Genomic DNA, 11,125 nt, shown 5'->3' with positions numbered 1-11,125 from the left:
GAATTTTAGTTATTTGATTATTATTCTTCATTAGTTTTTGGTTTAAGTCATACGAGGCAAAGGGTTGCAGTATTGCAGAGTTGTATGTAAGCTGATTATCTCTGGTTTTTCCTGCCCCTGGTGAGATTTATTATATTGGGTTGGTTGACAAATGAGATGAATTTGAACAAGGTTTTTCGTGGCTCAGGTGCTTAATTATATCTTCTCCTCTGTAAGCCTGCAGGATACTGTCTTTAGAAAATTATCTGAAAACTCTTCCGGCGTTGACTTTAAACATAGAGAAGAGAAACGAAGAATAAGATGGTATATTTCTGAAGTTGTAGGACTGACCCTTTGAAAACAGGGAATATTAGTAAGTTTAAATGTATATTTGTGGGTTTTGTGCCTGTATTGACCTGCATGCCGTAGAATTAGCGTTTACAAACTCGCGTTTTGTACAGTAATTAGTACATTTTTAATGGCGGAACTAGGCAAGACTGAAGTATGCACTGCTACGTAATTAAGAACACCTAGAGACCGTAAGCTTTAATCCATGAGCCATAGAGAGAATTGTCATCATCCTGTACTTAATAGGATGTCCTTGTACCAACTTGAATTTGTAAAATCTGCACAGAATAGCCAATGCCATCTTCATCTGTAAATATGCCGAGTCCTTCCCAAGACATATTCTCGGACCAGCCTGCCAAATTTCAAACCATTATTACTACTCTTTTCTGCAGTTTGTTTGACATGGTTAATGTATTTCCAAATTTACATGAATGTGCCATTGAAAGCTCAGAACATACCTGAAAGGCAGTAAATTTGAAAGGAGAGGCATTTTGGAAGAAACCATCTTTGAGCCACCTCTCAGGCTTGAAGGCAGCAGCATCTGGGCCCCAATTGTACTCCATTCTTCCCATTGAATATGGTACATATGTCACCATACCTCCTGCTTTTACCTTTGTACCATCTGGTAGTATATCATCTTCCAATATGCCCTTTGGATCCTACAAAATTAATTCACCATTCCCAACAGTTTAAGTCAGTGGCGGATCCAGGATGTTGTAACGCGCAGAATTGAACAGTCTTCCTTTTCCTTACCTGAGGAACTGCAGGGTAAAGTCTGAGAGTCTCTGTGATAACAGCATGTAAGTAGTATAACTTAGACAAAGAATCATAAGTTAAAAGGTCTGCAAATTGTGACACCCTTTTGTTAAAAGATACAGGGTCTTCTATATCACAATCAATTAACTCCACCTTTTCTTCATTTGCTCGCTCTTCTTCTATTGATTTTAGCTCTAAGTAAAGCTTTTCAGCAACATCTTCATGAGTCATTATCATGTATATTCCCCATGACAGTGTTGTTGCTGTGGTGTCTCGCCCTGCGATCACGAAATTCAGCACTATATCTCTTAGGCTCTTCTCCGTTGTGTCGTTATCAGGATCTTCTCCCAACTCTATGAACCTTGATAATATGTCATGTTTCATCTGATTTTTTATAAAAAAACACACAGATAAGATAACTAATTAAAATACTTTAGTTTTTTTTGTTAATAATTAATAATTAATAATTAATAATTATAGGTACCTTTGTGTTGTTAGAATCTGTTTTAGCCTCTTCAATTTCAGCTTTTCGCCTCCGGATTACAGAATATGTAAAGTCATCAATGATTTTCATACTTTGAGTAAGTAAAGCCTCAGATCCCACATTTAGAAACTTCTTAACTTTCCAAAGAGGATCAATAAACCTTAGTGTAACAATGATGTTAGCTGTGTCGAAAGCACGAGCAAATGCGTTTTCAGGTAGATGAGGTGCCAATGTTCCAATTTCAACTCCAAAACCCACTTTGCATATGGAGTCTAATGTCATCCTCATCAACAATTCCTATATAAATCATGCATGCATCAGAAGAAATTTAATTACTTTTGATAACATATTTTTGTTACAGGTGTTCTCAAAACGCCCTTAAATAATACTCCGTACAGTACGTGTCTGGATATTACCTGCATATCGACGGATCTATTCTGGAAAGATGCTTGGCTTAAAAGGGTAAACAGCTTTAAGCTATACTCTCTAAAAACAACAGTGCTAAAGTCTCTTAAATTCTTAGATGCAAACTCAAAGCTTGCTGTTTTCCTTTGTTTTCTCCAACTTTCACCATCTGCATTGAATATCCCATTCCCTAGCAAAACTTCCATGTACGATTGGTATACTTCACCCTGAACATCACACACATTGAATTTTAATTAAATATTTAATGTTCCTACTTTCATCTTCTTATACTTGCGTGTTTAGTACTGTATATCTTTTTCATTTCTATACTGATTCAACCAACTTCCACTAAAACGATCACGTAAACCAACAAGTGTAACAAATAGATGTTTAATGACAACATTAATTAGTTCATATAACACCATAAAAAACCTAAACTTTGAATTAGTTGTTTCGCTGGAAAATAATAACGACTAAATACTATGGTTTCACTATATATATATGTACTTAAATTACTTTATCTTTTCCTTTTCTATACCAATCAACCCACTTTGCCTAGCATGAGTCACATGACCTTGAAAACCAATAAGTGTAACCCATTGCATAATTAGGAACATGTTCGAGATTAACAATATAATATAATAGACGTATACGAATTCATGTTTTCACTTTGTTCTTCTTATAGTTGCGTGTTTTTTTACTTATATCTTTTCCACTTGTATACCAATCACTTGTATACCAATCAATGAATCAATCAACCGATTTCGACTAACATGATTTTGAAAACCATCAAGTGTAACAAATTAAGAGATGAATAATATGTTACCTTGGGATAATTAGCAAAGTTGGTCTTAAGAACATGCTCAACATTTGCAGGATCAGCAATATACGTATAGGTGGTGAAGGGCATTGGAACAACCACAGTCTTGGACTTGGAGAGATACTCAACAAGCCAATCATGCATATTATCAAAGTTCATCAATTGTTCAACAGCAGCACCAATCAATGGCCATGTCTTGGGTCCCACCTTGTTTCTTTGTCCCCATCTTTGTATAAAAATCCATGACGAAACCATACAACAACCTATCAATATCATCGATCCAATATTATAATAACCATTGTTGTAATTAGATGGTGAATTAGAATTATCTAAATTGGACATTATTTTGACAATTGTGAAGAATTTGATGACAATTTGTTTTAAATAGTGGGATTCATGAAGAATGATATGATGTAAATTATTTTGTGCTTCTTAAGAGCGGGATTGTTGACAGGAAGTTGGTGGAATGTGGTTAAAGTTTCTTTGTGTGTAAAGATTATTAAGAATTCAACAACAATCTTTGCATGCATGACATTTCATGTATGGTGTGTGAAGCACTTAATTTGTTTTAGATGATTTAATGTAGGTGTGTAGTTTAAGATTAAAATTTTATTTCATAATGAAAGTAATTGTAATTGTAATTGTAATTGATATACTATGGTCAAAGTTGTAAGGTGGCCAGTAAACAAATATGACTAGATCAAACGGGTAAAGATCCGTGAGACAAGAGGGCGCACACTTTAATTGTCAATTGTATTTGGGTAGATTTACCCTGCCACCTTATTTACTTTACTTGAATTTATTGTTTCTAGCAAAATGATAAAGGTCGCCAACTTGCGACAAATTATTTTTGGGTGATACTTCCTTCATGTTTAAATAGGAGATACATTTGACCGTGCACGAGTATTAAGTAACAATAGTTGAATGAAATAAAATAATGAAGAAGTGGGGTTGGGGTAAACATTTTAATCAAGTAAAATAGTGGGAACCATTAAATTTTGGAGGGGTATGAGGTGGAGGGTTTATGAAATTAATTGTTTAATAATGTGGTAGTGGATTTGAAGTATTATTTAATTAGATGGTGGGGATTGAAAAGTTACTAAAAATGACAAGTGTATGTCCTATTTAAAAGGTCGCAATCTTACGTGTCGGGGTTTTATGGGTATATATAGGCGCCACGTAAGCTATGCATCATCATAACATTGTTATTATCAATGCAATATTCTTACTATGAAAATATGTAATAAGGTAATCAATATGAAGAAGGAAACAAATTAGAATATCACTACAAAAAAAATCTCGTATAGCAACGGATATATAGCGACGGATTTATATCCGTTTCTAATTTAGAGACGGAATATTCAACATCCGTCTCTAAATTTATTTAGGGACGGATATTGGAAATCCGTCGATACATTTATCGAGGGATTTATAAATCCGTCTCTAATTTAGGGACGGATTTCAAAATCCGTCTCTAAGTTAGGGACGGATTTCATATCCGTCTCTAAGTTAGGGACGGATTTTGATATCCGTCTCTAAGTTAGGGACGAATTCCAAAATCCGTCCCTAATGTGTTTTAGGAATTCTAAAACGTAAAGTCCACTAGAAATTTTACATAGATTCTTCGTAGAAAGTTAGATCTAAATTAGAGATGGAATTTTATAATCCGTCCCTAATGTGTTTTAGCAATTTCTATAAATTGGAGACAGAATTTTAAATTCGTCCCTAATTTAGAGACGGAATGTTAAATCCGTCCCTAGTTTAGAGACGGATTTTCTAGATCCGTTTCTAATATTTCTTTTAATTTATTATCAATTTCACACATAGAAGTATACAAGTTGTATTTGGTGTGGTTGGTTAGAGTTTCTCCTCGTGACTTTGAGGTCACAAGTTCGATTCCCCTTACCCCTTCCCCTTGCAAAGCTGGACCGGGTTGACCTAAGCGAGATTTCGAACCGGTAATGAGACCGAGTTGAACCGAACATCTAACAATAGGTAGCAATTATTTTACTAGCTAATTTTAGAGACGGATTTTTGGTAATGAGACCGAGTTGAACTGAACATCTAACAATAGGTAGCAATTATTTTACTTGCTAATTTTAGAGACGGATTTTTGAATCCGTCCCTAAATTTAGGGACGGATTTTTGATTTCGTCTCTAAACTTAGGAACGGATTTTTGAATCCGTCTCTAAATTTAGGGACGGATTCAAAAATCCGTTTCTAAATATTAGATACAGATTTTATGAAATCGGTCCCTAAATTGAATTAGCGACAAAGTTTTTAATAACGGATGTATTCCGTCCCTAAGCTCACATAGCGACGGATTTGACCAATTTAGAGACGGATTTGGTCCGTCGCTATATGAGCTTTTTTTTGTAGTGTATTAAGATTTTCCTACCTTTTTTTGTAACATGTACAATAGGTTATATAAGTTAAATACTCCCTCCGTTCCATAATGATGTTCCAATTTAGGTTTATGACACTATTCACAGTGGAAGAGAATCTTTTAAATTATTTCCAACATATAAGGAAAAACATATTCAAGTGAGATCTTATTTGATTCGTCTCAAAGAATTCTTTAAGAATATCAAAATTTTAAAATTTTTAATATTGTGTAACTATAGATAAAAACTATACAAAACGTGCGTTGGCAAACGAGAAAAAGGAAATTGGAACATCATTGTGGAACAGAGGGTAGTATTTTAGTTTCCAATTTAAATCACGATGCATAAGAATGTCATGTCATCATTGTGACACGGCTTAAAGGTCGCATGTTACGTTGCGACCTTTATTATTTTCGTTTTTTTATTTACGTACAAATATAATATTACATTGTAATTTCTATTTTAAAAATTTCAATTTACAAGATAAAAGAAAATACTACTGTATTTAGTATAACTATAATAATAATAGTAGTTTCCCTTTTTTTTTATAAACTAGCTTAAATAAATATTTTCATAATAAAAATATGGCGTTAATAATAAAAACAATTTGATGAGTCGCAGTCTACATATGTGGCATCCTTGTGGTACCATTAAAAGAGTGACACGTAGAATTGTGACACTTTGTTTTGGTCAGATATTGCAACCTTTGTCACCACCCTAATGAGTAGCAGTCGTACTTGATGTTGTTCGAGTTTTAGCTCGTTTACTTATCGAATCTAGAATTTTTGTATAAGCTCGTTCATTACTTAATAAATTATCTTTGACCCAGGCTTGTTCACGAGTTGTTCGTAAATGTATCAACTCATTTGTAACGTTACGTACACCCTACATGGTCTTAAGACAAGCTAGGCAAAAATATTGCAACGTTGAAGATGGTGGATCTTGATAAAGTCTTACTTTGAGTCTTGATCGAAAAACCAAGACTTAACTTAAGACTCAATATGTGAGTTAAAAAAAATAATAAAATAACATTTTATATCTAAACTAAGAGGTCTTAGATGAGTTTGAGGAGTGAAGAACTAAATTCATTTGATTCTGAAGTAGTCTTAACAATCTAATATATATATATATAAAGCGGAGTTTTTTGGAGAGCATTGAGAGCGTCCACGTAAGATATCCACGTCATCGAATATAATTAAGTTATTAACTAATTAAATAAATAATATTAGAGTCTTGGCATGATTGACTACTTAATATGATAAGGATAGATAATAAATAATATTAGAGTCTTTCCATGATTGACTACTTCATATGATAAAGATAGATTCTATAAACTTCTCCTACCTTTTTGTGCGTATATATACATATAAAATTTTGTTGGGATCCACAAAAACTCACGGACCCTCAGCTAATCCACGAAACAAAATAGTTGAACCCAAAGAGAATGATTCTTTTACATAAAACGAATGGTTCTTGGGCATTTTCAATTCAATACTCCTCAATATCCCAATTTGTTTGGTGGGCATTTTCAATTCATTACTCTTTAATATCCCAATGGGACCTGCTTCCATGTAATCTTAAACAGCAATAAAGATTACAAATGATCCAAAAAAAAAAATGGTTTTTTTACATAAAACGAGACGGGATCAAATTTAAAGACTACAAAATCGGAGAAGTGGTAGATGGTGTGGGAAATTGGCAACCACTCCAACCATTCGATACAAGTAAGAGTTCGGTGCAAGATTTGAAAGGGGAAACAATCGGCTACAAATTAAGCTTTAGGTTTTTCAGAAAGAGTGCGGAATCTTCAAAGAGTACACATTGAAAGATGGACGTGTACGAATTGTTGTTGTTGCTATGTTCATAGTTAAGTACTACGAAGTACTCCGTATATTTTTGTGTTTCCTACAAGTCACACTAATATGATTGTGCATCATTGTGAATGGGCGATGGCTAGAGTCGAAAAAGGAATTGAATATAGAGGCATCGAGTGAGCAATAATCATGCATTAATACGAAGCATGGGGTTGTTGCTTTGTAAGATATTATTAGGTGTTGCCCTTATGAAAGAGAAATTTTAACATTTAAGTGAAAAGTCTATGAATTGTGCCATATTTTAGGTGAAAGAGGTAAACACTCGAAATTAACCCATGAATAACTAACTCGAGTTTTACCATTATTTAACTAATCATTTTATAACTCGATTTTTCTATGAGTGCCTTATGCATAAACATTTTAAAGATTAATAACACATTTATACTTCAACTTGAAAATGGACCTATTTTAACTTTCATTATATGTATAAGTTATAATAAAAACTATTTGTATACGATGATATGATAAGACAAATATGTACGAAAATTTGTTAAACCCGTGCATCGCACGGGCATCAATACTAGTAATTTATATAATAAAATTAATACTCCCTGTAGTTAAAAAATAAATAAATAAAATAAGAATAAAAAAATGGCATGGAATATAGAAAAGTTTAAAGACAAGACTCCCCATGACTGTACTTGCTCTAGTTTGATTGTTTTTGGTTAATTTTAATTTTAAATGTTCATGTTTTGTTTACACTTACTTTCTTTTGCTTACTTAGCTTGATGATAGATTAATGTTTAGTTTCGATGTTATTATTCATTAAATTATTTTGTTTTCATATTTTATGATTACGGACTAGCTTTAGGTTAGGGTTTGGGTGAAAATTTTAGAGTTTATACATGATTAAATTATTGCTTAATTGAGCGTACTCGGGCATTGTTCCATCAAAAGGTCTTGCGCGCACAGGGTGTACAATAAATTTATTTCCATCAAAATGAATCACTTGTTTGTGGCTTTGTTTTGGATAGTTTGACTTCGTTTGGCAAGGGATTGTGACCAAATTAAGCATTTCTTGTTTAACCTAGGTGATTCCTTTTTATACTTCCATATATTTGTGTATATATTTGAAGTTACAATTACTTATTGCATGAACAGAGACTACATTATTGTCTAGTTTCAGAGTTATATACACAGTGAGGATATCAACCCTCTACACGGATATTTGCTGTTCCATATATGTAATTTTAAAATTTGATGTTAAATCACTTCAGCTAAAAGGCCTCAAGCTCACCTAAATGGCAACTGTTAACCTAGGTGATTCCTTCTATTCTTCACGTTTATTTGAAGTTACAATCACTTATGGCTTGAACATACAGTATCCCTCTGACAGATAAATGAATCTTTATCTAGTTTCAGAGATATGTAAAGAGGGAAAGGGAATAACTAACCGATTCTCAGGCTCTCAACAAAATTTCTTTTCAGAAAGGGGTAGGGGAGACCAGAGTACCGGCAAACAGAATGAAATAAGACAAGCAAGATTGCAATTTGCAAGTAATAAATCTGCAAAATTGAAGGGAAAATAACTATTTTAGGAATAATATTTCAATGAATCATGCTATACAGAGACACACAATAGCTTTAAAACCTATTTCCCGCGCACAAAATCTCCAAATAAGGGACATTAATGTTAAGAGGCTAACCTAGAACCCCATTGAATATATCTTTCAGCTTCCTGAGTGTGACCTGTACGAGTAAGTAGTCCAGCAATGACATTGTAATGCGCCTTAGATGCCTTGATTCTATACTTTTGAGTCATGAGTTGGAAAATTTTACGTGCATCATCTGCAAATCCAGCTTGATCACAAATTTCTAAAACCGCATCTAAGGTGTTTATATTAGGAGGTTTACCATCATTCAGCATTTCGGAAAAAAGATCAAGCGCTTCTCTAAAACAGTTGTTATATCCATAAGCCACCATCATGGCAGTTGGTGCCACTGAACCATCACATGGGTAGAGATCAAACACCAACTTTGCTTTCTCAATCATTCCACATATTCCATACAACTTCACTAGTCGCGCTAGAACAAAAGGAACACACTCAATGCCCTTCTTCAGCATTTGTCCATGGATTTCTTTCCCAAGTTTTAACAGTCTGAGTTCATGGCAAGGTTCTAATACCCTTGACATAGTAACTGAATCTGCTCTGTGCTTGGATAACTGCATTGACCTGAACACGTCCAGTGCTTCTTCTGGATGTCTGTTTTCAATACACGAATTTATAAAAGCCGTCCAAGCAATCACATTTCTTGTCTCCATGCTATTAAACAATCTACGACTCATCTCCAAGACACCACATTTTGAGTAGAGTACAATCAATGATGTTATCAATGACACATTGGGTAGAAATCCTTTTTTCACCAAATACCCATGAATCTCCCTACCTTGCTTCAATGCCTTCATCTTAGCACAAACTGGAAGAATTGTTGCCAATGAAACAACATCCGGCCTAAACCCTTCTTGCTGCATCCAAATTATTGACCTTACAGCCTGATCAAGCCTACCATTTGAGATATAACCAGACATCAAAGCAGTCCATGAAACAATACTCCTATCACTAGAAATATAGAACACCTTTCTCCCAGAATTCATATCCCCACACTTACAATACATATCTATCAAAGCCGACTTCAAAAACGGCTGTTCGATATAATTTTGTCTCTTCAACACAAAGGCATGAACCTCTTTACCCATCTTCCATGCCTTAACTTCCCCAAGGATGGGAAGCATAGTAGTTAGCACCACCGAATTTGGTGCTACACCTTCCTTTATCATCCACCTTGTATACCTAATCACCTCTCTAGGCAACTTATTGTGTGCAAACCCTGCAATCATAGCACCCCAAAGAACAACATCTCTCTCAGACATTTCATCAAACAGGTGATGAGCAAGCTTAACTCTACCACATTTGAAGTACATATCAATAAGACTTGTCTTCAGAATTTCACTCCCTATAAAACCATTCTTAATCAACAAACCATGCATCTTCAACCCTTGCCTAAAAGCCGCTGCCCCGCCGAAACTCTTGATCAAACAAGAGAAACTATACACATTCAACTCAACCCCAGTCTCCCTCATTCTTGCAAAAGCATACAACAAATCCTTGTATTTTCGCCCTCCCGCGACAACGTTCCCTCTAAGCAATGCATTCCATGAATAAACACTATTGGATTCTTCGTCATCATCACCAAACACCCTTTTGGCATCGTCCACCAACCCACAAGAAACATACATTTGAACAATTTTAGGTTTAATGAATTCATTGTTATCAAGCCCATTAATCCTGATATGGGCATGAATCTGTTTCGCTTCCGCTTTCGATTTGGAGAAAGTACAGGCAGCAATTAAAGCAGAGAATGTTGTGGCATTTACAGGGATACCCTGTTGCTCCAAATAATCTAGAATGGTTAGAGCTTCTTTGAGCTTGTTTTTTCTTGCGAACTTCTGAATATCTTTATAAATTGAATGTGGGTTTTTCTTTTGGAGTGGAAATGAGAAAGGGTATGTTGAATTCTGTGGTTTGGGAGCGGAATTCTGGCGATTTTTGGGGGGAAATTTGGGGGACTTTGGTGTTCGGGGAAGTGGTGTGTTCTGAGTTTTAATGGAGTTTGGAAACGGGGGATTCTTATTGGGGTTGAATTTGTGTTTGGATTTGGCGGGAAAGGAGGAGTATGGTGGAGGTGATGATGCAGAAACTGATGTTGTCATCACAGCCATTTTTCTCTTTCTTGATCTGAAAGTATGAACTTGAAGTCTCTTCTAAAGTTCACTCTGCTGGGCCGTTTTTGGGCTCTTGTTATCGGGTACAGACTTGTATGCCTTTATAAAAATGCCCACATTTTTTGCTGGATAGGTATGTACGCAGCTCTGCGTTCATATGAGCTAAAACTACATCGTTTAAGCATGAGTATATATCTCATTTTTCTTTAGCGCCTTATTCTGTCTCTTTCTCTTTTGTTTTCTTTTTCTTTGCTCTTTACTTTTTTATCACACTTGTTTTCAAATTCTCTCCCCTCTTCTCTTTTTGCCGTCATAAACAGCTTTCACCTCCAATTTTGTTGATGTCTCAG

At 34.8% G+C, this 11,125-nt stretch overlaps 2 protein-coding genes across 2 annotated transcripts; both read right to left on the bottom strand.

The window, feature by feature from the left end:
* Positions 1–284: 284 nt before the first annotated feature.
* Positions 285–3,201, bottom strand: LOC110792832 (cytochrome P450 704B1). The gene is made up of 6 exons (XM_021997652.2): positions 2,799–3,201; positions 1,984–2,199; positions 1,568–1,864; positions 1,081–1,467; positions 786–986; positions 285–679 (listed from the first exon to the last, which is right to left on the bottom strand). The coding sequence occupies exons 1-6, from the start codon at positions 3,132–3,134 to the stop codon at positions 500–502; spliced, it is 1,617 nt and encodes a 538-aa protein (XP_021853344.1). The 5' UTR covers positions 3,135–3,201; the 3' UTR covers positions 285–499.
* Positions 3,202–8,360: 5,159 nt separating this feature from the next.
* LOC110792828 (pentatricopeptide repeat-containing protein At1g71460, chloroplastic) lies at positions 8,361–10,857 on the bottom strand. Its single transcript, XM_021997649.2, has 2 exons — positions 8,698–10,857; positions 8,361–8,557 (listed from the first exon to the last, which is right to left on the bottom strand). The coding sequence occupies exons 1-2, from the start codon at positions 10,770–10,772 to the stop codon at positions 8,476–8,478; spliced, it is 2,157 nt and encodes a 718-aa protein (XP_021853341.2). The 5' UTR covers positions 10,773–10,857; the 3' UTR covers positions 8,361–8,475.
* Positions 10,858–11,125: the final 268 nt, after the last annotated feature.

This window comes from Spinacia oleracea, chromosome 4 (assembly GCF_020520425.1).
Source record: "Spinacia oleracea cultivar Varoflay chromosome 4, BTI_SOV_V1, whole genome shotgun sequence".
Lineage (NCBI taxonomy): Eukaryota > Viridiplantae > Streptophyta > Magnoliopsida > Caryophyllales > Amaranthaceae > Spinacia > Spinacia oleracea.
This window is presented reverse-complemented; position numbering and strand designations above follow the sequence as displayed.

What these genes read in the sequence shown, in the direction of transcription:
- LOC110792832 (XM_021997652.2), bottom strand. Translation starts at nt 3,134, where the DNA reads ATGTCCAATTTAGATAATTCTAATTCACCATCTAATTACAACAATGGT. An exon ending in CAGATTCTAACAACACAAAG is followed by an intron (nt 1,468 to 1,567) that starts GTACCTATAATT and finishes ATAAAAAATCAG; the next exon opens with ATGAAACATGACATATTATC. An exon ending in TCAAATTTACTGCCTTTCAG is followed by an intron (nt 680 to 785) that starts GTATGTTCTGAG and finishes GAAATTTGGCAG; the next exon opens with GCTGGTCCGAGAATATGTCT.
- LOC110792828 (XM_021997649.2), bottom strand. Translation starts at nt 10,772, where the DNA reads ATGGCTGTGATGACAACATCAGTTTCTGCATCATCACCTCCACCATAC. An exon ending in TATATTCAATGGGGTTCTAG is followed by an intron (nt 8,558 to 8,697) that starts GTTAGCCTCTTA and finishes TCAATTTTGCAG; the next exon opens with ATTTATTACTTGCAAATTGC.